The following is a 27,738-nucleotide window of genomic DNA, read 5'->3' as shown; positions in this document are numbered from 1 at the left end:
GCCCGAGGGCCGCGCGGGCCGCCGCGCGCCGGGAGCGGGGAGCGCGGGGCCGGACCACTGAGGGGCGGGGAGGCACGCTCTCGCCCCGGCGCCCGCCCCCGCCGCCCGCGCGGAGTGGTACGGCCCGGCCGGGGTTAAAGCCCGCGGGAGGCGGCGCGGCGGGCGGGCGGCGGCGCGATGGGGCTGCGAGCCGGAGGAGCGCTGGGCAGGGCGGGGGCCGGGGCCGGGGTCGGCCGGGGGGGCCCTGGGGGCCCCGGGCCGAGCGGCGGCGCGCAGGGCGGCAGTATCCACTCGGGCTGCATCGCCGCGGTGCACAACGTCCCTTTGCGCGTGCTTATCCGGCCACTGCCGTCCGTGCTGGACCCGGCTAAGGTGCAGAGCCTCGTGGACGCGATCCGGGTGAGGCCCCTGGGAGGCCGGCCGGCGGGAGGGTTCCGCAGGAGGGAGGTCGCCCCGGACGCGAGACGGGACCGGTTCCGGGCGCCGCCGGAGCTCAGCATTTGCGGTGTGACCTTGAGCAAGGGGCTGGGCCTCTCTGGGCCTCTGTTTCCTCACTTGGGCCGGCAGGAGATTGGACCAGATAACTAAAATAACGATCGCTGAGTCTATTTATAAAGATAGCACTTGCAGCCCCCGGGAGCTGTTTCTAGTGCTGTATGTAGTCAGGTGGATACTGTTCCTCTTTTACGGACGAGGAAACTGAGGCACCGGAGGATTTTTTTTTTTTTTTTTTTTTTTAAGTAACTTGTCCAAGGTCAAGCACTTTGAAAGTGGCACAGACTGGCCCCGATGCCCCGCAGCATAGCCACCACACTCGCTGGAGTGAAGCCCTGCGGTCACTTTTGGCTGTCACAGTCGGTGGCTCTGGACATGTCATGTCTGCTGGGTGGGCCTTGTTTACACTGGAACTGGGAGGGGACAGGGGTCAGCTCCAGCATTGAGGGGTCAGCCCCAGCATTGAGGTGCTCAAGAATGGGGACACGATCCTGGCAGGAACTTTGGGGGAGGGAGGGAAGAGTTGTGTCAGGTTAGGCCTGCATGGCATAGGTCATCTTACCCCATCATACCCTTGCCAGGTGACCTTGTGAGACCCCAAGTCCCCACCAGACACCTCCACAGCTCCTCACAATGGTGTTCAGACCTAGAGTTTGCACTACTGTTCCTTCTACCAGGAGCTGCTTCCCCCCAGATAGCCACAAAACCTGCTCCCTCTCTTGGTTCAGGCCTCAGGAGCCCCTTCTCCACCCTGGCTAACAGAGCCCTGGCTTTCAAGTTCTCCCCTTATAAACCGAAGTATTTCTCCATAACGCACGTCTGTGCACCTATTTCTGTGCACCTGTTTCTGTGCACAAACTTATACATTTGTTTGTGTTTTATCGTCTGCCTTCCCCACCTCATGCACGGAAGCAGGGGCTTTGTCATATCTTGGCTGTTTCCTCACCACTAGCATGATGCCTGGCCGTTCGCGAAGGATCTAGCCATGTATGTGCTCTCCCACCCTGAGGCCTTTGCACGGGCTTTGATCCCTGCCAGAACTCGTCCATCTCTACTATTTCTAACTCCTTCTGGCTCTCTAGGTCCCAGTGTTCAGTGTCTTCCCCAATGCCCGCTACTGGGTTAGTGGCCTCCTGTGGGCCCCCAGACACCTGCGTGCCCACCAGCATAGCTCTGATCCCACTGGGTTTTTATGGCCTGTTTAGACACCTGGCTTCCATGCTAGAAGCATATGCTCTGTGAGGGCAAGAACCAAGCCTGTCTTTGCTAACCACATGTATTCCTTTTCTTTGGCAACTGTAACACATTACCAGGAACTTAGTGGCTTAAGACAATACTAACCACATGTATTCCTTTTCTATGGCAACTGTAACAGATTACCAGGAACTTAGTGGCTTAAAACAATACAAATGTATTATTTCATAGTTCTGTAGTTTAAAAGTCCAAAAAGGGGGGGGGGGGGGGGAGGGCACTCCTGGGTGGCTCAGTTGGTTAAGCGACTGGTTGGTTTGGGCTCAGGTCATGACCTCCTGGTTTGCGAGTTTGAGCTCCACGTCGGGCTCCACCCTGACAGTGTGGAGCCTGCTTGGAATCTTCTTTCACTCTCCCTGTCTCTGTTCCTCTCCCATTCTCTCTCTCTCTCTCTCTCTCTCTCTCTCTCTCTCTCTCAATCTCTCTCCCCTTCCCTCCCTCCCTCCAAATAAATAAATAAACTTAAAAAATAATAAAAAACATATAAAAGTCCAAAATGGGTCTCGCTGGGCTAAAATCAAGGTGTCAGCAAGGCTGTATTCCTTCTGGAGGCTCTCGGGGAAAATCCCTCTCCTTGCCTTTCCCAGCTTCTAGAGGCCACCCACATCCTTTGGCGCATGGCTTCTTTCCACCATCTTCAAAGCCAGCACCATCAGACCTCCTCTGTTGCCTTTCTCTTCCACTCTCAAGGACGCCAGTGATTACCTTCAGCCCATCTGGATAACCCAGAATAATCTCTCCATCTCAGGATCCTTAACTGCATTCCATGCATAAAGTCCCTTTTGCCTTGTCAGGTAACATGTTCACGGGCTCCAGGAATTAGGACATGGACGTCTCAGGGGACTGTGATGCTGCCCACCCACCATCGTGCCCCCAGCACCTGGCCCATCCAGCACACTGCCCCTCATTAGTGCCCCGCTGCCAGGCAGACTGTGCTCTACGCCTCACATGCATCAGCTCTGTGACTGTTCATCTGCAGCCCTATAGAGGGCCCACTCCCATTTTACACATGAGGAATGACGCTCCAAGAGGCAAGGCTGCTTGCTCTGGGTCCGCTAGCTGCTCAGGGGAGGCTCTGAAATTCAAACTCAGGCTTTTTGGGATTCTAGAGTCCCAACCTGTAACCCCTGGGCATTACTGCTTGTGAATCATTTGTGGAATAAATGTATCAATAAATCTGTCAACTAAGCATAAAAAAAAAAAGAGAACCCATGGGCGCTGTCTAATGTGGTCTCCCCACTGTGCCCAGTCCTTCGACCCCACCCCAGGCTCTCCCTACTCACAGGACCACCTGCTCTGCACTGGCTGCGCGGGGCCCTAACAGAAAGTCAACTAAGGTTCTCTTCTTTTCTCCTTACATCACCCCGTGCATCTCCGATCTGCCCCCATGTCCCAAACCTGTCCTCCTCTCCCTGTCCAGCGTCTTTCGCTGGACACCTGCTAAGGCCTCACCTCGGTCTCGCCTGCTCTTGACTTTGCCCACCCCGCCGAGCCTGCTCTCATGACAGCTTCCTAGAATGGTCATCAAATCACATCACCCTCCGCTGTTTAAAACACTCCAGGGCCTACCCACTGCTCTTAGAAACAAACCTGCCCAGTCTGGCTCCTGCTGACCTTTCCGACCTGTTGTGCCCTTGACCTCGTGTCCACTCTGATCACACTGGCCTCCTTGCCCATGCCTCCAACACGGTGAACTTGTTCTGGCCTTTTGCATTTGCTGTTCCCTCTAAGACGTCCCTATTTGATAGATGGGACAGCTGAGGCACGGACATTAGTTGTCCAAGATCACATAGCAGTTAAGTAGCAGAGCTGAGATTTGAGCCTGGGCCTAGGCAGTTGGGCCCTGATTCTAAACTATTGCACCTGTCTCTCTTCCCAAGCTGGCTCCTCTGTGCTCGATGTCTGCTCCCTTGTCACCTCACAGAGGCCCCGTGGCCACCCACGACCTGTGTCACCGTCCTCCTAGCATTCATCACGCCAACACTCACTTTTCCCTTCCATCCGCCCCACGGGACTGGAGCCCCATGAAGGCAGGGGCCGTGTCCATCCCGTTCTGGCTGTACCTTATTCCCAGAGTCTAGAACAGGGCCCAACAGATCGCGTGTCTGTGGCATAATGATAAACACAAGTGTGTAACAACCTGGTCTCTAGCAGGGGGGAAAGCCCTGACTCGTGGCACCGGCTCGTTTCCCCGATGTAAACCACCGTGGCTGATTTTCAAGCTATCGAGCTGGTGACAAGCAGCTCCCCAAATTGCCGAGTGTTTCACAGTTGGCTCTCTCCTCTGCAAACCACCAAGTGCTGTGCCGTGTTCACTGACCCTGTACCCTCTTCTCCAGGAGGATCCCGACAGCGTCCCCCCTATCGACGTCCTCTGGATCAAAGGGGCCCAGGGTGGTGACTATTTCTACTCCTTTGGCGGCTGCCATCGCTACGCAGCCTACCGGCAGCTGCAGCGAGAGACCATCCCCGCCAAGCTCGTCCAGTCCACTCTCTCGGACCTCAGGGTGTACCTGGGCGCTTCCACGCCGGACTTACAATAGCAGCCGCCGTGGCCCCTGCCAACCCTGCGAAGGTCCCAGAAGACACGCTTGGCCTCCAGCGGGCTGGGCCATGCAGAAAGCGTACAGGGGTGCCTCTCCGTGCCTGAGGGGGAGGTCTGACTCTGAGCACCTGTTCCACTCGCCGCAAGGCCTTGGACTCCTTCCTGAACAGCGTGGGAGCCCCAGATCCCGCTGCTGTGAAAATGGGGTCCTATATTTGACCTCGAGGTATTTTTGAGACAATGGGATGGAAAAGAAGATGGGTTTGGAGAGCTACAGACTCCTGGCTCCAGAGTCCCAAGGACAAGGATCCTTCTGCATTGTTGTCTGTGTTATTTCCTACTATGCGGGATACATTCGGCTGCAAGCAGAGAAAAGCCTAGGCTGCAGTGGTTTCAACAAAGAGAGGTTCGTCCACAAAGCATGAATTCTGGAGACAGGCGGTATGGGTGCAGGACCCCAGAGAAGGTAGAGCTCACATCTCTGTGATTCCTTTTGGCCTCTCCCTTATTGCTTGTTACTTCATGGTCCAAGATGGCAGCTGTACCTCCAGGAATCATGGCTGCGTTCGAAGAAGAAAGGCGCGGGGGAGGAGGAAGGGCCAAGCCCACTCTCAACTTCTATCATAAAGCCAAACCTTTCTCAGAGGCCTATTTCCTGTTCTGTCCCCCTGCATCTTTCCATTAGGTCTCCTTGGCCCAAACCGGCTACCATTCCCACCCCTGGCTGCAAAGAAAGTTTAGATGGCAGGGGACAGAACTGTCATATTGAGGAGACCCTTCATATCCCATCTCCTGGGACTGGCGCACTGGTTCCTGAAATAAAGTTGGAATCCCATTACCAAGAGAGAAGTGAGGAGTTGTGTATCAGTTAGTCTTTGCCGTGTAACAAACCATCCCCAGACTTGACAGCTAAAAGCACATCATTCATTTGCCTGTAGTTCTGTGGGTTTGCAGGTTAGGCTGGGCACATGTGGACAGTTCTGGTCTCGCCCAGGGTCACTCCTGAGGCTGCATGCAGTCAGCTGTTAACCTTGGATGGGGCTGGATGGTCTAAGATAGCCCTATTCACTTGTCGGGCATTTGGCAGGCTGTTGCCTGGTTGGCTTAGTCCTCCCCTGTGTGGTCTCTCCAGCAGGTCAGCTCAGGCTTATTTAGATGGCGTCAGAGTGCCAAGAGAGTGAGTGAAGCTAGAAGGCTTCTTGGGTCCTAGGCCCAGAATTGGTAAGACATCACTTCTGCTAAGTTCTTTTGGTCAGAGCAAATCATATGACTGGCCTGGATTCGAGGAGTGGCAAAACAGACTACACCTCTTACTGGGAGAAACTGCAAAGAACTGGTGGCATTTTTCATCAGTCACAAATGGCTGTGCATGGGCAAATAACTGTTTCTTTCTGTACAGGGCCTTGATCTGCCCAAGCCAAGGTTAATTACCAACACATTGTCCTGGCCCTTCAATCTAGGGGAAGAAGCAATGGGGCAGGGGTGGACCTCTCCCAGGGCTGGGCTTGCTCTAATAGAGGCATCCCAGGGTCTGAGATGGCTGTTGGAGGTAGGCCAGGCGGGACATTCCGAAGGGACTTCTGAAAATAAGAGTCCTGGGTGAAAGGAAGAGGGGCAGGAAGGGTGCAGAGTGAGGCAGGCTTTGCTCTCATCGCCCTTCTGGGGTGACCTGAGGTCACCAGGTGTTTTCCAGTCTCAGTTTCCCCAGCTCAGTAACAAAGAAAACTGCTGTCCCACCCATTCTCTGTCCCAGGGAAAGATGACTGAGGTGACCAGTTGAAATTGAAAACGAATGTAGTCCTAAATGTAGTGTGACATCCTAGAACCAAAAAAGGACAGTGGTGGGAAAATTGGAGCTCTGACTAAGGTCTGGATTTTACTAATAACCTGCCAATGTCAGTCTCTCAGTTTTGACAAATGTACATGGAAAATGGAAGATGATGGGGGAGGGGAGGCCGGGTACAGAGTATACAGGAACTCTTTGCTATCTTTGCAACTTTTATGTAAACCAAAAAACATTCCCAAATAAAAGCTTGTTTAATGAAAACGAGGGGGTATAGTTACTTTGGACCGCCGGCTTAGGTTCTCAAACAGGTTTTCTAAAACACGGATCGCTGGGCCCCACCCGGGGAGTTTCTGACTTGGTAGGTCTGGAGTGGGACCAGCGGATTTGCTTTTCTAACAAATTCCCAGGTGCTGCTGCTGCTGCCATTCGGGGACCTCAGGCTGAGACCACTGATCTAGACTGAGTCAGTTCTCTTCAAATATGGTGACACCCCGCCCCCCCCCCCCCTCCACACACGTTGGGCTGGGTCCCGGAGCCCGAGTTACGGGATCAGCTTGTACCCCCATTCATCAGGTGACACTGGGCAAACCCTTCCTTGGGGGCTTTTTCCAAGCTGTCAACGGACTGTCTACCCCTGAGATTTGTACCAAGGGTCAGGAAGCCGAGGGCACGTTTTGTAAACTGCGGTCATGAGGTGCCCCTGGCTCATGTGAGTAACCACCTCCTGACCCACTAGTGGGTCTAAGGTACCAGAACGGTTGCCCCTTCCTGAGAAGCCTTTCCCTTCCTGCAGATAGGACCCAAGCAGGCAGCTTGGTCTAGACATTGCTAGACGCTGCGAGGGCGGTGAGGAACCGACTTGGAACGGAATCGGGATTGTTCATTGTCCGAGAAGGGGAGCAGGGTTTTGAAACTGGCTGGTTGGTTGCTCTCAGTGGAGGCTGAGAGCTGCGTTTTTCTCTTGCGCCAGCAGGTGGCGCTGCTTTCTGGCCTGCCGGAGCAGGGCGGGGCCTCTAGCCTTCGGAGCGAGGGCTGTGGGAAGAGGGTGGAGGGAGGGGCCGGGCTGTGAGGGCGGGACGTCAGCTGCCCGGAGTTTCAGGCTCTGTTTACCTCGTCCGCTCCTGCTCTGTGGTCTTACACACAACCGTGGCCTCTCCTCTAGTCTACACTGGGGGTGCTGAGCCACATGGTCTGAAGCTCAGCAAAGAAGGCACCTCCTGCAAGAAGCTTCCGGATCCTCCAGGCTGAGCCACATTCCTCTCCTGGGCTCCCCAGTCTAACGGTGGGTCCCCTCCCCAGACAAACCACTGCTCCCCAGGAACTTGCGTCCAGTGAACGTGTGTAGGGACCCCATCTGCCCCTCGCTGCCCGGAACCTACCCCTTTCACCATGGAAGATTTAAAATGGTTTTTAATTTCACAAGTTATATGTGCCTATTTTTAAACATTAAGGTATCGAAATGCTAAATGATGAGAAATTAAAATATGAGAGGCAAGCGGAAGCCCACGCGAGTCCTAGTCCCGGCGCTCTCTTTGTCCTCCCCTCTTCTGGGACAGTTACCGTCACCAATTTAGCATATACCCTCTCCAGGCCTTTTTTTTTTTTCTGACTTTGTGATAATGTAGTATGTAACGCGTAAGTAAAGCATGCTTATCTTTTTTTACATCATTTTGCAGATGGCATTTCTCACCCCCCACCCCCGGCACTGTGCCAGGCCATTCACCCCATTAATCGTCTTTGCTCTTCTCCAGAGTCTCCCTCAGAGGGGCCTCCCCTGACCATTCTGTCTAAAACAGTCCCCCTCCCCCACCATGCTATCACCTGACTCGGCTTTATTTCCTTTGTGGCATTTATCACACTCCCTGAAATGCTCTTCCGTGGCTGTTTGTGTCTGTCTCACCTGCTAGTAGCAAAACATTCTCCAAGCAAGACTTGATCTGTCTTATCCCTGCAGACCCACTGCCCAAAACAGTGTCTGATGCGTGGTAAGCGTTCACCAAGTGTTTGGTGGATGGATATATTCCGTTTAGGTCCAGCTCATTCTTTTTTTTTTTTCCAACGTTTATTTATTTTTGGGACAGAGAGAGACAGAGCATGAACGGGGGAGGGGCAGAGAGAGAGGGAGACACAGAATCGGAAACAGGCTCCAGGCTCTGAGCCATCAGCCCAGAGCCCGACGTGGGGCTCGAACTCACGGACCGCGAGATCGTGACCTGGCTGAAGTCGGACGCTTAACCGACTGCGCCACCCAGGCGCCCCAAATGCCAAGTTTTTTTTTTTTTCAACGTTTATTTATTTTTGGGACAGAGAGAGACAGAGCATGAACGGGGGAGGGGCAGAGAGAGAGGGAGACACAGAATCGGAAACAGGCTCCAGGCTCTGAGCCATCAACCCAGAGCCCGACGCGGGGCTCGAACTCACGGACCGCGAGATCGTGACCTGGCTGAAGTCGGACGCTTAACCGACTGCGCCACCCAGGCGCCCCAACCAGCTCATTCTTTTAATTGCTCTGTGGCATATTCCACGGTCTGAATACACCATTTACCAGTCATGTTCCTGTGGATGGACGTTTGAGCTTTCCAGTTTTTTTGTTTGTTTGTTTGTTTGTTTGTTTGTTTGTTTGTTTTTTTGCTGCTACGAACATCTCCCGCTGTCACTGTGCTCTCTCAACTGTTCCCCCGGGGGAGGGACTGCCTAGCTGACACCTAGCTCAATTTCTAACTTCTAAGGTCTTAGCAGATTGCTCCCCGGAGTGGCCATTCCAAATGCCTTTTCCTCCAGCAGAGTTTGGGGGGCTGCTTTGTGGGTGGTAAAGAGTTGAGAATCCAAAACACAAAACAAACAAAAAAAACCCATGAGGGGCGCCTGGGTGGCGCAGTCGGTTAAGCGTCCGACTTCAGCCAGGTCACGATCTCGCGGTCCGTGAGTTCGAGCCCCGCGTCAGGCTCTGGGCTGATGGCTCAGAGCCTGGAGCCTGTTTCCGATTCTGTGTCTCCCTCTCTCTCTGCCTCTCCCCCGTCCATGCTCTGTCTCTCTCTGTCCCAAAAATAAATAAACGTTGAAAAAAAAATTAAAAAAAAAAAAAAACCATGAGCCCTTTCTCCAGAAACACTCATATTTTGGGCAATATCTTGGACTTGATGGCCTCATCCCCCAGGGGACCCTGTACTGAATGTTTAGAAGTCTGATTGTCCCGTTGTGTGGATGGGAACACTGAGGCACACACGGATGGGGGTGTGAATGAATGAATACATGGGATGTCGTTTGGGGGGATACAGAAAAGTGTTCAGACCCAATCTGCCTCCAGTCAGAAAAAGGGAGTGGCGGTGGGGAGGTTCCAGCCCTGCTCTACCCTGAGGACCAGAGGCTTTGGGGGATGGGCACCAGGGCTCCCTGGATTCGAGTCTAGGCAGCCCCACCTGTCAGCCCCGGACAAAAGGCAGGCCCCGTCCGGCATCCAGGGTCAAAGTGGGGAAACCGGGCAGAGGCCCTGACTCTGCTGGGCCAGAGGAAGACGCCAGGCCTCCCATGCACATGCGTCTTCGCCACCACATTTGCTTGCTTGCGACTCTGCGCTGGGGTGCGTTCCCCACTCTAGCACTCCCACGGAGCAGGAAGGCAGGAAGGCCGTTGGCGGCGGAATCAGGGCTCCCACACTTGACGCGGTAGTCCCGCAGGCGGACAGGGCAGCGCGATCTTCCCTGCTGGATAGCTGGGTAAACTGAGGCCGCGGCCGCCCCAGGGCATCCGGCGAGCGCGGCCTCGTTAACCGCCCGCACACACGGACCCCCGCCGGCCATCCGCCCGGCCCTCCCTCGCGGCCCCTTCCCCGGGCCTGACCCCCGGCGCTGCCTGACAGATGACCTCAGCTGCCGCCAATCCATTGGTTCCAGCTCCCGGGGGGGGCGCGCAGAACAAAGCGCGCTTTGTGGCGGGGCCGTCCCCTCGGCCGGCGTGTCCGCCGCCGGGACCCCCTCCGGAACTCCGAGCGACGCCCCCCGGCCGACAGCCGTGTAATGTCTTCCAGGCCGTGCGGCTCCTTGCAGAGCCCGAGGGCCTCGCTCGCCTCCCCCGGGGGGCTCCCCGGGCCGCCCAGGGCTCCCCCACCCCCGGCCCCCCAGGCGGCGGCGGGATTGGGGGGCTCCCCCAGCGGGAGGTCGCGGTGGCCGCCAACCTGTCCTTGCGGAGGGAGTCAGGAGCAGCCAGTCCTGGCTGGCTGTGGCCGCGAGGCAGGTGCCGCCACCTGATAAACTTCCTCTCTAACCCTTGGAGCTCCCAAATGGGGTGGAAATGAATTGAGTTGATGGTGGTGGTCGTGTTGCTGTCCTGGTGGCCATGACGATTATGGTCATTGTTTCGTGTCTGAGAGGGGGAGAGTCACTTTAGACTCACGCCGACCTGGGTTTGAACCTTGACTTTGCCACCTGCTGGCTGTGATAGGTTCACCTCTCAGAGCAACAGCAGTAGCAGCCAGCATTGCTTGAGCACCTACTGTGTGCCGGACCCTACTCAGTGCTTAAAGGCTTTATTTAATTCGTTTAATCCTGGCCACAACCTTAGGAGGGAGGAGGTATTAACCTCCTTTTACAGAGGAGGGAACCGAGGCCCCAGCCGTCCTGAAGACAGATTCACCACCCTGAGCCTCAGTCTTCTTGCCTGTACAATACACCCTCAACGGTCCTCCGGTCTCATCGCTTCCCTCTGTCTTTTGAGGATTCCCCATGGCTCCCCACAGCCTTGTCGGGGAGAGAGCAGTTGACCTGCAGCTGGAAACCTCTCCCCGGAGAGGCAAGCTTCGCCAGTCCTGTCCCACCCTTGGGGGGGGTGAGAGACGATGGCGGGAACAGAAGGAAACCATGACCAGAGAGGGAACCGGAGGGCAGGGCTCACTGCCTCCCTACCCTTCACACACCTCCCTGGACTCTCACCCTAGAAATTGGTGCGGGATACCTATGGCACAACAGGCACGTACCAGGCTCTGGGGTCATCAGAGTATAAAACAGATGCAAAGCCTCTGAGGTCCATTCAGGGGGAGATGGGCAAGAAACACACATGAAACATACATACGGTGTAAAAATGCAGTACTGAGTAGTGATAAGCGCTATGAGAGAAGAGCAGGGCGAGGCGGAAGAACGAGATGGAAAATCTTGAATTTCGTAAGGTGGTGAGCCTCTCTGAGGTGGGGGTGAACAGAACAGAGAGGAGGGAAGCCCTGTAGATGTCAGAGGGAAGCATGTTCCAAGCGGAAGGAACAGCCCACGCAAAAGCCCTGAGGTGGGAAACTGCTCCCTCCGAGGGTCCAAGAAAGAGCCAGGAGGGCCCTGTGGTGGAGGCAGCCGGGATGGGACAAAGGCCGGGGCTGGCCCGGTGACAAAGCGGGAGAGTCAGGCACCGTCAGCTTGGGAGGGGCCTCGTAGGGGGTGAGGACTTCGGTTTCTCCCTCCAAGGTACCTGGGAGCCGTGTGAGGCCTGGAGAAGAGGAAAGGCCTGCTCTGGCTCTAGCTGCTGAGAGGAGCGGGGATGGGAATGGAGGGGGAGGGGGAGTCTGCTGCTGTCACCAGGGTGCAGATGGTGGCTGGTAGACGGGACCAGGGTAGAGAAAAGCGATCAGAAGCCAGATGTAATATGAAGATAGAGTCCCAGGATTTTCCAGTGGGTGAAACTGAATCTGAGGGACGAGAGAGGAAGGACCCTGGTGACCCCCAGGTTTGGGAGTCCCCGAGCCCTTTCTGCAACGCTCATGCAGACCTGAATGTGGACAGAGTCCCTGAGGCGAATCCCCCTCTCGCACTGGGGTCCTGGTAGGCCTGGCCCAGCACAGAACACAACGCAGGTCCTCTGGTTCCCCCGAGAGCACAGTAAGGAGGTTAGAAAAACATCTCTCAAAACCCGTCAAGAGCCTCCTTCGCAATATGGGCCACTTGGGACGGGCGGGCTTCGTATCACCTTCAGGGACCATTGTTTTTGAATCGGTAAATCTATTTGCTTTTGTTTTACTTAAAGACATTTTTGCGGGGGGGGGGGGGTTTAAGGGAAACTTGAGAGAGCCAGACCAAATGGAAAATCAGTAGCACGTGACATCAATAAATGTGGCTGTCAGTATGAACAATGTAACCACCGGACTGTCTCTGGCTTCTCCAGACCTGACTAGGGTTGCTCTCTCTTTGTGGCAAGGGTCTGAAGGACCCGACCCCCCCCCCCCCCCCACCAACCCAGGGCCCTTTTCTTGCAGGAGTCAGAAGTGGAAGAGATGGAAAAAGGATTCATCGTCTCGCCGTCTGCAAGCCTCACGTTTTGTTTTGTTTTGTGTAACCAACAGAAAACACTTCTGATTTTGTTTAAATGCTTCCCGGGGCGCCTGGGTGGCTCCGTCGGTTAAGCGTCCAACTTCGGCTCAGGTCACCATCTCGCGGTCCGTGAGTTCGAGCCCCGCGTCGGGCTCTGTGCTGACAGCTCAGAGCCTGGAGCCTGTTTCAGATGCTGTGTCTCCCTCTCTCTCTGACCCTCCCCCGTTCATGCTCTGTCTCTCTCTGTCTCAAAAATTAATAAACGTTAAAAAAAAAAATGCTTCCCAAATACGAAGTCATGTAATACAACAACCCCATGAGGTGGGTACACTTCTTATCCCCATTTTGCAGATAAAGAAACTGAGATTCGGAGAGATGAGGTCCCCGGCCCACGGTCACACGGCGAGGATGAGTCAGGGCCAAGATTCAAACCCGGTCAGGCCCGTCGCAGAGGCCACTCATTTCATTGACCACAGCACAGTCTGTCCCTTGAAGGCATTTCATTATCCCTTTGGAAGTGCCAAACTACTGGAACTGGAAAAACCTTCAGTTAATTTTAATTTATTAAGAGTGTTTACTAGGGGCGCCTGGGTGGCACAGTCGGTTAAGCGTCCGACTTCAGCCAGGTCATGGTCTCGCGGTCCGTGAGTTCGAGCCCCGCATCGGGCTCTGGGCTGATGGCTCAGAGCCTGGAGCCTGTTTCCGATTCTGTGTCTCCCTCTCTCTCTGCCCCTCCCCCGTTCATGTTCTGTCTCTCTCTGTCCCAAAAATAAATAAACGTTGAAAAAAAAATTAAAAAAAAAAAAGAGTGTTTACTAAAATTCAGTAAGTATATCAATCATACTGCCCTTTGCTTAAAAGTGTTTGAGGATTGGATTTAAAAATAATCCCAGATTCTTCACCATCATTGCTCTGAGTGACCTGCCCGTGCCCATCCCACTCCAGCCCGACTGACTGCCCCGTAATTCCCCATTGCTTTCTGACCTCAGGGCCTTTGCACTTGCTTTTGCCTCAGCCTGGAATGCCCTTCCTCTAGTTCTTCCGGTTCCTTCACATCCTTCAGGACTCAGCTCAAATGCCGACTCCTTAGAAAGGCTTTCCCTGTTTCCTCATCCTCCCCATGGTCTCCCCGATATCCTAACCCTTTTTTTTTTTTTTTTTCCTTCAGAGCTTGTAATTATTTGCTTTATTTGCCCACGTACTTGTTCTTTCTCCTGCTGCCCCATCGTGATGTAAGCCCCGTGCCGGCAGAATCTGGTGGGCAGAGAAGCTTAGCATCTGAGACAAAGAACTCAGAGTAGAGCAGACTGGTGGCATTTGTCCTGTCCCCAGAGAGGGGAGTAGATGTGTCTGTGGAGTGCAAGGGGCAGGGGATCACTAGGAAAATGAACTTAATAGGAGGAAAGGCCTTTCACACAGTCCTAGTGAAAGGATGATATCATAAGGTAGTGAGTGTCCCATCACAGGAGATACGCAAGTTGAGATAGGACAACCCCCGATCGTGACCATCTGATATATGGGGACTATGCAGAGGGGACTCATTACCATAGATGAAGTAGATATTCATTCACTTGCTCATTCATTCATTCATTCATTCTGTCTCTTATCTATCCATTTATTCATTGACTCCACGTTTCCCCAACTTTCCTGTGACTTTGGCCACACCCACAGGGCATCTGCACTTAACAGCTCATGCACATATGTCTTATGTACATAATATCTTCAGTCAGCCTTGGGAGGTTCTACGTGTTCTGAAATGAACTTTGTTGAGGTATGACGTGCATACAGCGAAATACCTTCATTTAAAGCGTTCGGCGCGATGCATTTTTTTTTTTAATTTTTTTTTTCAACGTTTATTTATTTTTGGGACAGAGAGAGACAGAGCATGAACGGGGGAGGGGCAGAGAGAGAGGGAGACACAGAATCGGAAACAGGCTCCAGGCTCTGAGCCATCAGCCCAGAGCCTGACGCGGGGCTCGAACTCACGGACCGCGAGATCGTGACCTGGCTGAAGTCGGACGCTTAACCGACTGCGCCACCCAGGCGCCCCCGGCGCGATGCATTTTGACAGAGGTTCACACCCACGTCCAGACGCAGAACGCCTCCACCACCCCTGCGCGCTCCCTCGTGCCCCTGTCGTCAGGCCCCCATTGCCACCCTGGCCCCAGACCATCACTTTATCAGAAAGCACCAGCCGCTTCAGAGTTTCTCCGGGACCGGTTGGCACCACCCTCAGCCATATCCACACGAAACCGAAACATCGGAATCCCTTGCCACACATGAAAAGTAACTGGCCCAAAGGAATAAAATGGACGCAGAAAGAATATTCTCAAGTTCTAGCTGGTACCATGGCGTGCAGGAGCCCCGGGCCCCAGACCAGCTTTCTCCAGGTTATAAGAAGAAAGAGAGAGAGAGGCAGACACCCACGGGTGTTAGAAAGGTGTTACTGGCATCTTGGAGACTTGCTCCTGGCCTAGGGGAAGGCCTGGCAGGTACTGAAAAAAGAAGGACTTTCTCACTGTGGACGTGTGATTTAAGACCATGCTGCTGTTTACCCACATCGGCTTTTGTCCGCTCCCCCCCCCCACCCCCAACCACGGTGATGCAGGCTCCACATTTGGGACACATGGCAGCTCCCCGTCTCCTCTTTCATCCACCCACTCCTTCATTTACCCACAGAGCAAGTGTTTGGAGCCACAGAGAAAAGCCGTGTTCCAGGCACTGTGTCAGCCTTGAAGGTGGCGTGGCACCAGCGCATAGTAGATGCTGAGCAAATCTGCTGAAAGGGTTGCTGTGAGACGAAAGACACAACCACCCGTCTTCTTTTTGATACTCTCAGCTGTCGCCCTTAGCAAAATCTTCACGGAGCAACCAAGGAGGACTTCCTCGAGGAGGCGGCCCTCGAGCCAAAAACTTGACCCCCTCCTTCCACGCACTCACGTGGCAGGTGCAGAAATGGAGACAAAGAGGTGAAATGACTTGCTCAAGGCCACACAGGGAGAAGAGAAGGAAGAGGGCAGCATCCAGGACTCAGGGCCCCAGCCCCCTGTTTCTCCCAAGCGCTGTGCTAGGTCCCAGCCCAGCAGACAGGACAGCCGGCCTGGGGAGGGAGCTTCTCGGCCCTGAGTCTGGAATCCATTTGCTCCGGCCCAGTAATGTTTTCCCAGGGACAAGTGGGAGGCCCTGGCCCTGGCCCTCCCTGTACCCCCCCCCCCACCATCTGCTCCCTGTTTATTTATTTATACTTAAGTCTCACCTCCCAACCCTGCCGGGGGCACCAAACATACCCGGCACCCCTGCAGAGAGGGGAATGAGGGGGAGAGAGGCACTGTCAGCCCCCTTGGCCAGGGGAAGCTGGGGTCTGAGCGCTTCCCGGCCCCGCTGCCCCTGCAGGGATCAGCCAGGATGACTGGGGGTTCAAATCCCAGCTAGTGGGGCTTCCTGGCTGTGTCAACTGCTCTGACTTCCACCTCCCCCTCTGGACAATGGGGTTCATAATCGTCGTCACCTCGTGGGGGTGATAGTGAGGATTCAGTAAAGTGCGTGGACGGGGTCTGGCCACACGCACTCAGCGGGTATCTGTGTCAGACTCTCTCTCTCTGCCCTATTCCCTTGTCTCTGCAGGGAGCAGCTAGCCGCAGCTTCTCAGGGCCTCCGACGCAATGTCCCAGGATTTGGGAGGGCTTTGCCAACGCTGTCCCCTCCCTGGAACGCGCACCCCTGGTGTCGGGATCACTGATGCCAGCCCCCTGCCTCCAGTCGATACCGCCCTCCAGCCATCTTCTAATTTGCAGGGGAGGCCACCGAACACCTTCCCCAGGCTGGCACGAGGCCAGGGAAGCCCTTCCAGCAATCTACCTCTGTCCCCTGAATGGCGCCCTCTGGAAGGCTAGCGCCACCACAGAGGTGCTGATATGCTGACTGCGGTTGCGAATCCCAGGAACCTGCGCCCGGCTGCTCAGTAAAGACCATCTGCCCAGGGGGCTGTGTGCTGGGAAGGAGCTGCTGGCCTGGGCTGCTCCCCCCCCCCCACCCCGGGGGCTTTATTCTGGTGCCACCCTCCACTGGAATGGCCTCCCCCGCTGCCTGAGCCACAGGGGGCTGTGTGCAGTCATCCCTTCCTTTGTTTCCCCATTCTGCTGTATGGGCCTTTAACCTCCCCCCCCCACCCCCCACAGGCTCCAGTCCCCTCCTGGAGTCTACAGCCCTCCATCTGAGCCCCACTCTCTCCCTGCCCTGCTCACTCCTTCCTGTGCCCCCAGCCTCTCTCGGAGACCCTGTCACCCTCACCAAGTGCCTGTCTATTTCACTGAATCTTCTTCCTCACTGTGTTCACATCCCCACTCCTCTGCCCCCCAGCCTCCTCTCTGAGCCCCCATGCGCCCCTAGCCCCCCACCTCCATGCATGCCACACAATGCTTGGGTGCCTACCAGAGATGCCCATGCCCTCTAAAGGTCTCTGGGGGGGAGGAGGGGGCGGGGGTCACAGGGCATAAAGGCAGACTCCCCACTCTGGGGACCACACTGCCTTGAAGAAGCCACAGGGGGGCAGATTTCTGCAAAGGAGAAAGGCAGAGCTCAGGGGCCACCTCGCGAGGGATTGAGCGGCCATCACCGGAGGCCATGGCTGTGCCAGGGCTCTCCCAGCACGTGATGCGACAGTTCCAGGTGCCCCAGCCCAGAAGCCCCACTGGGTCAACAAGCCTGACCCCAGGAGCTGTGTTCCTTCTGGGGTGCGGAGAGTCGGGGAAGACGGCTAGAGGCTTCCAGAACCAGAGAGGGACCAAGCAGTGGGAGTTTTAAGAGGCCAGTAAGGGGCCATGGGGACATATACTGGCCATGCCCTGCTGCCTGCTAGACCCATGTGAGGCCTGTTTCTTCCTCACTGCCCGAAGGAAACTGAGGCTCAGGAAGAGGTATCGTCGGCCTGACTCTCACAGGAGGGCCTGGGCTGCCCGTCAAACCAAGCAGGGTGCATTTCATATCTTGACTTCTCTCCGCTACACCCCAGGCCTCCCAGGCCAGGGGAAAGGAGAGGCCATGGGGTGAGCCCCACCCCACATGAGAGGAGTTGGGGGCGAGTCAAAGCTCTGAGGAGGGCGGGAATGGTGGGGGAGGGGGAGAAGAGGCAGGTGTCTGTGGGATCCTCTATCCTTGCCTTCCTCAGTCTTCCATCTCCCACCCAAGTGGGCCCCTGACCACCCCCCCCCACCCCGTTCTCATCTGGCCTCCATGTGCTTAGCCTGCACCTGAATACACACTCCCCAACGATCTGTCTTGGGCTGTCAGAGGATCAATGGGGCTCCCAAGGCCTGGCCCAGCAGGGAGCTGGAGGGAAGTCCCTAACAAGAACTAAGAAGGGGACCCCGGGGATTGAGGAGGCAGTGGGGACAAGCCAGGCTGGGAACGCAGACGCGAGCCCGGGTCTGGCATCTTGTTGGGGCAGGCCCCCGAAAGGCCTGGCTCCCCGGGGGTGAGACCTGTCAACTCCCTCGTGCAGGGGTCCTGGACTGCTTTCCAGGTCTGTTTTGCCTTCTAACTTTGGGGATCCGGCCCTTCCTCACTCCAAGCCTCCGTTTCCTTATCTGCGAACATGAAGCGTTGCATCTCAGGCGGACATAAGGTTCTAAAACCAAGAAGAGATGGCTCTTATGCAAATAGAAAATGGCCTCCAAAATGTCAAGCGAAATAAAGCAAGATGCAGAGCAGTGTGTATATTCACCTACCTGTTATGTGCATGTAACTCTAAAAGAGGATACATGTGTGTATCAGCCTGCCTGTGCATAGAACAATCTGGAAGGACACAGGAACCAGCAGGAGAGGACCTGGGTGGCTGGGGGAGGGAGTAGGAGGGAGACTCGCCTTATACTTTCTTATACTGTTGAATTATCGGCAAATGCTCGTGTACTCCTTGGTCGAATAATAATTACATTTAATGCAAAATATATCATCCTACTAGGAAGTATGTGGGTAGAAGGATGAAGACAGCAGAATATTTGCATAGTCTCAATGTATCTCCCCACAGATATTTATTAATTACAAAGAAAAATAGCGCCTTTATAGCAGTGAAAACGGGCAGACAGCACCTTAACCAAGCGATCAAGGTGAACATCACTAGCAACAGGGCAAATTGACATCATGTGCCCCCCGACAGGACAGACTGCGAAATACACAGCATCACTGCTGATCTGAACCTCATTATAAGGAAATATCAGAAAAATGCAACTAGGCGGACGGGTTACAGAACAACTGGTCTATGCACATGAAAAATGTCAAGGTCAGAAAGGTATAAAAACAAAACAACAATTAAAAAAAAACTGAGGAAGGCATTCCAGATAAAAGGAAACTAAAGAAACATATAAACTATGGGGCGCCTGGGTGGCGCAGTCGGTTAAGCGTCCGACTTCAGCCAGGTCACAATCTCGCGGTCCGTGAGTTCGAGCCCCGCGTCAGGCTCTGGACCGATGGCTCAGAGCCTGGAGCCTGCTTCCGATTCTGTGTCTCCCTCTCTCTCTGCCCCTCCCCCGTTCATGCTCTGTCTCTCTCTGTCCCAAAAATAAATAAATGTTGAAAAAAAAAAAAGAAACATATAAACTAAATGCAACATGTATCCTGGATCGGATACTGGATCAGAAAAAAAAGTTTGTTTGCAACATTTCACAGTGTATAATATAGACAATAGGATTGTAACAATGTTAATGTCCTGATTTTTGTATCTGCACTGTGGTTTTTTTAAGAATGTTCTTGTTTTGGGGTGCCTGGATGGCTCAGTCCGTTAAGTGTCTGACTTTGGCTCAGGTCATGATCTCACAGCTGGCGAGTTCAAGCCCTGCATCGGGCTCTGTGCTGCTGACAGCTTGGAGCCTGGAACCTGACTGGGGTTCTGTGTCTCCCTCTCTCTCTCTGCCCCTCCCCTGCTCGTGCTTTGTCTTTCTCTTGCTCTCTCAAAAATAAATAAACATTAAAAAAAATTTTAAAGGATGTTCTTGCTTTTAGGAAATATACATGAAATAATTTAGAGATAAAGAGGCTTCCTGTCTGCAACTTACTCCTACCCAGACAGAAATGTAAGCAGAGAGAGAATGATAAAGAAAGGGTAGTAAAATGTGAGCATTTGAGGAATCTGGGTAAAGGTATACAGGAATTCTTTGTACTATTTTCGCAACTTTCTGTAAGTCTGAAATTGTTTCAAAATAGGTCCTGGTATAGATATAGGTCACTGGCTTTGCTAACATTTAGTAGGTCTACATGATGTCCAGGGGCTGTCACAGATGCGAAGATGAAATTTGTCCCTGTGTGCCAAGCACTTAGACACCACATCTGCCTACTAAAATGGTAGTATTGTATATTAACATAACGGAATATTAGATTATAACATACCCAATACATTACATTATAATACATGTAATATATAATATTATGCCATTAATCTAATGAAATATTATATTAGTGAAAAAGAACCGCAGTTATCTGCCTCAATAGGATGGATCTTCAAAGCATATTGTGGAAGAAACAAAGCAAGTAAGATAGGATCCATGTTATAAATAGAAATGTATATATTATATCGTGGGCGTTTCTATACTTCGGAGAATGAAATATAGTCCTCTACATTGTGTAAGAATTTATGTATATGTTGGGGCACCTGGGTGGCTCAGTTGGTTAAGTGTCAGACTTCGGCTCAGGTCATGATCTCGCGGCTTGTGAGTTTCAGCCCCGCATAGGGCTCTGTGCTGACAGCTCATAGCCTGGAGCCTGCTTGGGATTCTGTGTCTCCCTCTCTCTCTCTCTGCCGCTCCCCTGCTCTATCTCTGTCTCTGTCTCTCTCTCTCTCTCAAAAAAAAAAAAAATTAACAAAAATTTAAAAAAGAATTTATTTAAAAACAAATTTTTTTAATATTTATTTATTTTTGAGACAGAGAGAGACAGAGCATGAGCAGGGGAGGGTCAGAGAGAGAGGGAGACACAGAATCTGAAACAGGCTCCAGGTTCTGAACTGTCAGCACAGAGCCCGACGCGGGGCTTGAACTCATGGACCGTGAGATCATGACCTGAGCCGAAGTCGGACGCTTAACTGACTGAGCCACCCAGGCGCCCCTAAAAAAGAATTTATGTATACGTAGTAAAAGTTAAAACATTCATGGGAATGGTAACTATCAGGATCGTGGTTTCTTTGGGGTGACGAGGGGGACTCTTATTGGGAAAGGCTACCAGGACCTTCTGTATTAGCTCTTTATCCTGCGTAACAAGTAACCCCACAGCATGGTGCTTTAAAGCAACAACAGCCATTTATTACATCTCATAGTGTCTGAGGACCAGGAATTTGGGAGTGGTTGAGCTGGGCAGGTCCGGTCCTCAGGAGGCTGCATTCAGATGCCAGCTGGGGCTGCACTCAGCCAAAAGCCCGACTGGGGCTGAGAATCTGCTGCCAAAGGGGTGCATTTGCATCACTGGCAAGTTGGCACTGGTTGTTGGCTAGAGACAAGGAGCAGGGGAGAGGAGAGGGACTCAGTTCCTTTCCACACGGGCCTCTCCATGTGACCTGGATTCCATCACATCATGGTGACTGGATTTCAAAAGTGAGCACTGACAGCCTGGGTACCTACTCCTCTGAAGTCTCCCCACCACTCCTGTTCCCTACACCTGGCTCTTGTCCCCGGAAGCAACCACTTGGATTAGTTTCTGGAATATTCTTTTTTTTTTTTTTTAAGTTTATTTATTTATTTTTTTTTATTTTTTTTTTCAACGTTTATTTATTTTTGGGACAGAGAGAGACAGAGCATGAATGGGGGAGGGGCAGAGAGAGAGGGAGACACAGAATCGGAAACAGGCTCCAGGCTCTGAGCCATCAGCCCAGAGCCCGACGCGGGGCTCGAACTCACAGACCGCGAGATCGTGACTTGGCTGAAGTCGGACGCTTAACCGACTGCGCCACCCAGGTGCCCCAAGTTTATTTATTTTTGAGAGAGAGACAGAGTATGAGTGGGGAAGGGGCAGAGAGAGCAGGAGACACAGAATCTGAAGCAGGCTCCAGGCTCTGAGCTGTCAGCCCAGAGCCTGACATGGGGCTCAAAACCATGAACCATGAGATCATGACCTGAGCTGAAGCCGGATACTTAAGTGACTGAGCCACCCAGTCACCCCTCTTTTTTTTTTTTTTTTTTTAGTTTATTTATTTTGAGAGAGAGAGAGTGGGGGAGGGGCAGAGAGCGGGGGAGAGAGAATCCAAAGCAGGATCTGAGCTATCAGCGCAGAGCCCAGCACGGGACTCAATCCCACAAACTAGGAGATCATGACCTGAGATGAAATCAGGAGTTAGATGCTTAAATGACTGAGCCACCCAGGGGCCTTTGGGATATTCTTTCATAGAGATAGCACTTGTTTATAAAACGTATATACAAATACACATACTTTCATTCCCCTCCCCTCCTCCCACCCCCACTGAATGGAAGCCTATAATACATACCCTTCTACATCATTTCTGCTCCCCATGGATAGACCTTGCAGACTCTTACATATTAGTACATAGCAAACCTCAACATTTGTTTTCATGGCTTAATAAGTACTCCATCATGTGGATGTGCTGTAATTTATTCAATCAACGCTCTATTTATGGACATGCGTTTTGTCTACCTTTGCTATCACTTTTTAGGCTTCAAATGTGGAGAGTTGAGTTAAAAACAAAAAACAAAACAGTCCTCAGTTCATGGCAGATTATCATGTTGACCCCTGTATGCCCCTCTTTTGTTTTTTCTCTATTCTCTTTCATCCATTTCCCCTTCCCATTTTAAGCTCTTGCAAAGACCCATATTAGGGGTGCCTGGGTGGCCCAGTCGGTTAAGTGTCCGACTTCGGCTCAGGTCATGATCTCACGGTTCGTGAGTTCAAGCCCCGCGTCGGGCTCTGTGCCGACAGCTCAGAGCCTGGAGCCTGCTTCGGATTCTGCGTCTCCCTCCCTCTCTCTCTCTCTGCCCCTCCCCTGCTCAATCTGTCTCTCTCTCCCTCTCAAAAATAAACATTTAGGGGCGCCTGGGTGGCGCAGTCGGTTAAGCGTCCGACTTCAGCCAGGTCACGATCTCGCAGTCCGTGAGTTCGAGCCCCGCGTCAGGCTCTGGGCTGATGGCTCAGAGCCTGGAGCCTGTTTCGATTCTGTGTCTCCCTCTCTCTCTGCCCCTCCCCCGTTCATGCTCTGTCTCTCTCTGTCCCAAAAAATAAATAAACGTTGAAAAAAAAATAAATAAACATTAAAAAAAATTTTTTAAAGACCCATTTTAATGGGCCCCACATGTTCTTCAGTGTGTGAGTCTTCTTGAAGGACACAGCATGTTTGTATGGGTATTGTGGCTTTCTGTGTGTGTATTTTATTTTATTTTACTTTATTTTACTTTTTATTTTATTTTATTTTATTTTATTTTATTTTATTTTTGAGAGCGAGTGTGAGAGAGCACATGAGCATATGCGTGCACAAGCAGGGGAAGGGCAGTAGGAGAGGGAGAATCCTAAGCAGGATGTGCACTCAGCTCAGAGCCCACCCTGGGGCTTAATCTCAAGACCGCAAGATCATGACCTGAGCCCAAATCAAGAGTCGGTCGCTTAACCGACTGAAACCATCCAGGCGCCCCTGTGAATGCATGTTAATTTATTTTTGCTCCAATGCTCGTTCCCTGTTTAACATCAGTCTGGGTTGTGGCTTGACTAGGCGCTAACTAGGACCCCTTGGTTTGCATCCACATGTTTTCCCCTCTACTACCCCAGGAATGGGCGCGTGGATAGTCCCTAAGTCTCGGCCACCACATGGCCACTACCCTGGCATGTCCTTGTCTGGGCTGGCATGAGAATCTTATCTGGACAAAGAGTCAGGGGTTCAATTGCTGGGTGATAGGGTCTGGTTATCTTTTGCACTACAATAAATTACCCTCAGTTCAGAGGCTTTCAACAACACTTTGTTTTACTCATAATTTTGTGGGTCGGGAATCCGGGAAGGGCTGGGCTGGGCTGCATGTCTCTGAACTGTGAGTGTGGTGTCACTGAGACAGCTGGGGTTGGAGGTCCCCTTCCGAGATGGCTGACTTCTCCACTCATGTCTGCAGCCGTGATGCACCTGGTGTTCCCCTCTCTGTCTCTGTGTCCCTCTAATGATGCCTCATCCTAGAGGACACCTCTCTGTAGCTAGCTAGACTTCCTCACAGCATGGCAGTCTCCGGGGTGGTTAGACTTCCTTCATGGCAGCTGGCTTGTCCCCAAGGGATCCTGCCAAGAAGGAGGAAGTAAAAGCTGCTAGTCTTTTTTTTTCTTCTTCTTTCTTTCTTTCTTTCTTTCTTTCTCTCTTTCTTTCTTTTTTTCACACGGAGCACTTCAGGAATTTGTGTGTCATCCTCACACCAGGGCCACCCTAATCCTCTCCGGATCGTTCTTATTTTAGCCTATGTGCTGCCGAAGTGAGCACAGAAGCTGCTCGTCTTTTAAGATCTGGGCCCAGAAGCTGTCACAGCATCACTTCTGCCCACAGTATCGGTCAGAGCAGCCACAGAGCGCCCCGAATCAGGGAGTGGGCGCGGGTGCCCAGACCCCACCTGTTGCCGGGGAGACTGTCAGGGAATCGGCGGGCGTCTTTCATACCCTCCGTTACATATTCAGCGTCCCAGCTTGCTCCCCAGATGGCGGCGCCTGCCCCCCCCCCCCCACTTCCGCGGCGCCAGCTCCACATCCCCACCCACACTTGGCCCCAGGCAGTCTGTTCCCCTTCTGCCCGGCAAATCGGCATCCCTGCATCTGGGTCATCTCACGCATGTGCAAGGATAAATGCGGGATGAAGTCCCAGAGGCAGATCCGCTCGGTGAACGGGCACGTGCGCTGGCCATTTCGACAGAAGCCACCCGCTCTTCAGGAGCCCCTGAGCGCCACCGCTCCACGACAGACGGAGACTCTGAGCACGTGTCACCGCCTCTACCCACACCGCGCTGGAGCAGATCACCCTCCCTGGGCTCCCGGCTCTCGCCATGGACCCCACAGTCCCATTTCTCCACGCGCAGCCGGAGGAGGTCCCCCTGGAGGCCCAGGTCAGATCCTGTGCCCTTCGCTGCTCGGAAACCTCTGATGATCCCCCACATTACTCGGAGTAAAACACTCTCCAGATGGCTCTGAAGCCCTGCGTGTCCGACCCCACGACCTCTCTCACCTGTTCCTTCTGCCTTCTGCATCTCTGTCCCACCCAGGGCTCCTGGCGAGAGTTTGAACCTTCCAGGCCTTTCCCTTCTCAGGGCCTTTCCCTTCAAGTCCCTCCACCTGGAATGTTCTCTCCCTCTGCATCTCCTACTCCATCTATGCCTCAAACCAAACATCACCCCTCCCCACTCAGGTTCCCCCCCTCCCACCCCCTCCCCAACCCCGCAGGAGTAGATCGAGTTGTATATCCACATCGGAAGGGCAGGATGTGATGGGGTTTGCTGGCTGCAAACCCTCCACAGCAGCCCAGCACCCTTCATTTAGTGGGGTCTCTGCAAATACATCTTGATTATTTGTGGAATTCAGTCACCATACCAAGGCGCCCCCCCGCCAGCGATGTCCAGACCCCAGTAACAGGAAATAACCCAAACGCACTGCCAGACTCCTGTCCCTTAAAGTTCATGCTTCCCCTGCTCAAGAGCCTTCAAGGATTTCCCATTACCTTGCGCAGTCCGTCTCAAACTGGAACCTGAGACCTTTTCACACAGGGCTAAGTGTTTCCCCAGATTTCTGAAAAGAAGTTCCTGGGTGAGATTTTCCTGGGACAACGTTAAGTTGTCCCCTCCTCCATTTTGGACTCCCACTTAACAACAACAAAAACCCACTAAGGAATAAAAGGTGTCTCACAAACCAGTAGGTTCACTGGTTGGGGTTTCTACCCGTGTAATGAGACTCATCGCAGCTCAGGGCCAATAAACATTCCAACTGATAACATGAACTGGGTTGTTTCTCCTGGCTGAGCCTCAGTTTACCTATTGGTGGAATGAAGATAGTAACCCTCTTCCATATGATCTGCTTGCTAAGTGCCAGGCACAGCACCAGGCCCTGGGCACATTTTAACTCACTCGATCCTCACGGCTGCTGTAAGAGGCCAAGGCTATTATAATTCTACTTCCTCAGAAAAAGAAACTGAGGCATAGAGCAATTGGCGTATCTAAGTTTCTACAGCTTGGGAGAGGCAGGGCCTGGATTTGAACTCCCCACACACCCACTCCCAGGCTGGCCTCAAGGCCTGATAGTCACTCCTTTGGCATATTTTAGGGAATAAGTGTGCTCATGGGGATGGCCTTGCTGGAGGCAATGGGCGGAGGTGACCTTGTGTGTGGGAGTCTATGACCAAAGTGAAATGTAGGGGGCTGAAGTTGTGCTCCGTGGAGCCCACGGTCACGGTCCCCTCCGGGCTCCCAGATGGCTTCTCAGTAACTTTTTACTCCCTATCATTATTAGAATGATTACCGTCAAGAGATGCCTGGGTGACTCAGTTGTTTAAGTGTCTGACTCTTGGTTCAGTTCATGGGATCGAGCCCCGCATTGGGCTCCATGCTGACAATGTGAGAGCCTGTTAAGATTCTCTCTTCTTTCCTTCTCTCTGTCCCTCCCCTGCTTATGCTGTCTCTCTCTCTCTCGCTCTCTCTCGCAAAATAAATAAACAAACTTTAAAAAAAAAAAAGAATTATTATTAGGGCGCCTGGGTGGCTCATTCGGTTCAGCGACTTCAGCTCGGGTCATGATCTCACAGCTCGTGAGTTTGAGCCCCACGTGGGGCTCTGTGCCGACAGCTCAGAGCCTGGAGCCTGCTTCTGATTCTGAGTCTCCCTTTCTCTCTGCCCCTCCCCGCCCCCACATGCGCTCTGTCGTCTCTCTCTCAAAAATAAACATTAAAAAACATTAAAAAGGGGCGCCTGGGTGGCGCAGTCGGTTAAGGGTCCGACTTCAGCCAGGTCACGATCTCGCGGTCCGTGAGTTCGAGCCCCGCGTCAGGCTCTGGGCTGATGGCTCAGAGCCTGGAGCCTGTTTCCGATTCTGTGTCTCCCTCTCTCTCTGCCCCTACCCCGTTCATGCTCTGTTTCTCTCTGTCCCAAAAATAAATAAAAACGTTGAAAAAAACATTAAAAAAAGAATCACCATGAATAAAAGCAAACAACTCTTGCACGTTTACTGAGTGCAAGGAATCTCCTTTGCGTTTTGAAACTCTCAACAGCCCTAGCACATTCAGCCCATTTTGCAAGCAATGAGACTGAGCCTGGTGGCAGAGCTAGGTTTTGTTCCTTGTGCCTTTACCCCCTCCTGGGTCCGTGGAGCACTTCTGTTTACCAAGGACTTCCATGCCAGTATCTCATTCAGGTTCACGGCCCTGCCTTGAAATCCATCCTCCTGTCATTCCCATTTTCCGGACGAGCAAACTGAGGTGCCGCGTGCTGCTCAGGGCCACACACAGTTCTTTGCAACAAACCTGCCCCGCCTCACCTCCCCCAGCAGCATCCGGGAGGTCACCGATGGAAGGGGCCCGATTTTAGAGCACAGGAAGGAGCGAGTCAAGGCCTCAGGGGCAGTGGGCAGGGTTCTCGGGCAGATGCCCTGAGAAGGACCATGGCAAAATAAAAAATAAAGTAAGGCAAGTGGTTTGGGAATGAGGAGAACTCAGAGGGTTCAATAGGGCGGGCCTTCACTGAGAAGGTGACATCTGAGCAAAGACTTGAACAAGATGAGGCGGTGAACCAAGCGATACCTAGAGGAAGAGCGCTCCAGGTAGTGGAGTGCTGTCCACAGCAAGTGCAAGTGTCCTGAGGCAGAGGGTCCGGTGTATGAAGAGTAACAAGACCAGTGTGGCTGGAGAGGAGTCGGTAAAGGAAGAGGGTGGGAGACAGGACGGAGGAGGAAAAGGGTGGGGGACAGGGCAGATCACACGTGGCTCATCATAAAGATCTGGCTTTTCACTCTGAGTGAACTGGAAGCCAAGGGAAGGTTTGGTGCTGAAGAGGGACACTGTCGGCTCTGTGCCTTACAGGACGCGCCTGACTGCTGTGTCAAGAACACACTGCCGGCGGGGGGGGGGGGGGGGGGGGCCTGGGTGGCTCAGTCGGTTAAGCGTCCGACTTCAGCTCAGGTCATGATCTCGCGGTCTGTGAGTTCGAGCCCCGCATCGGGCTCTGGGCTGATGGCTCAGAGCCTGGAGGCTGCTTCAGATTCGGTGTCTCCCTCTCTCTGCCCCTCCCCTGTTCATGCTCTGTCTCTCTCTGTCTCAAAAATAAATAAACGTTAAAAAAAAAAAAAAAGAACACACTGCCGGGGAACCAGGGTGGGAAATGGAAAGTTCAAGGAGCCCTGGGAGGAGACCACTGCAATAACCCTGGAAAGAAACCCCAAAACTC

General features: G+C 53.1%; 1 protein-coding gene, 1 long non-coding RNA gene and 1 other non-coding gene across 3 annotated transcripts; 1 reads left to right on the top strand and 2 right to left on the bottom strand.

Annotated features, from left to right (window-relative positions):
• Positions 1-152: 152 nt before the first annotated feature.
• Positions 153-5,140, top strand: SRXN1 (sulfiredoxin 1). The gene is made up of 2 exons (XM_045445037.1): positions 153-399; positions 4,086-5,140. The coding sequence occupies exons 1-2, from the start codon at positions 178-180 to the stop codon at positions 4,287-4,289; spliced, it is 426 nt and encodes a 141-aa protein (XP_045300993.1). The 5' UTR covers positions 153-177; the 3' UTR covers positions 4,290-5,140.
• LOC123580373 lies at positions 4,986-24,790 on the bottom strand. The gene is made up of 3 exons (XR_006703275.1): positions 24,779-24,790; positions 14,991-14,997; positions 4,986-5,624 (listed from the first exon to the last, which is right to left on the bottom strand). It is a non-coding gene; the product is annotated as an uncharacterized LOC123580373 (long non-coding RNA).
• LOC123581754 lies at positions 23,701-23,807 on the bottom strand. Its single transcript, XR_006703989.1, has one exon. It is a non-coding gene; the product is annotated as a U6 spliceosomal RNA (small nuclear RNA).
• Positions 24,791-27,738: the final 2,948 nt, after the last annotated feature.

This window comes from Leopardus geoffroyi, chromosome A3 (assembly GCF_018350155.1).
Source record: "Leopardus geoffroyi isolate Oge1 chromosome A3, O.geoffroyi_Oge1_pat1.0, whole genome shotgun sequence".
NCBI lineage: Eukaryota > Metazoa > Chordata > Mammalia > Carnivora > Felidae > Leopardus > Leopardus geoffroyi.
The sequence above is the reverse complement of the archived record's forward strand: the minus strand, read 5'-3'. Positions and strand labels throughout refer to the sequence as shown.

What these genes read in the sequence shown, in the direction of transcription:
- SRXN1 (XM_045445037.1), top strand. Translation starts at nt 178, where the DNA reads ATGGGGCTGCGAGCCGGAGGAGCGCTGGGCAGGGCGGGGGCCGGGGCC. An exon ending in GCCTCGTGGACGCGATCCGG is followed by an intron (nt 400 to 4,085) that starts GTGAGGCCCCTG and finishes CCTCTTCTCCAG; the next exon opens with GAGGATCCCGACAGCGTCCC.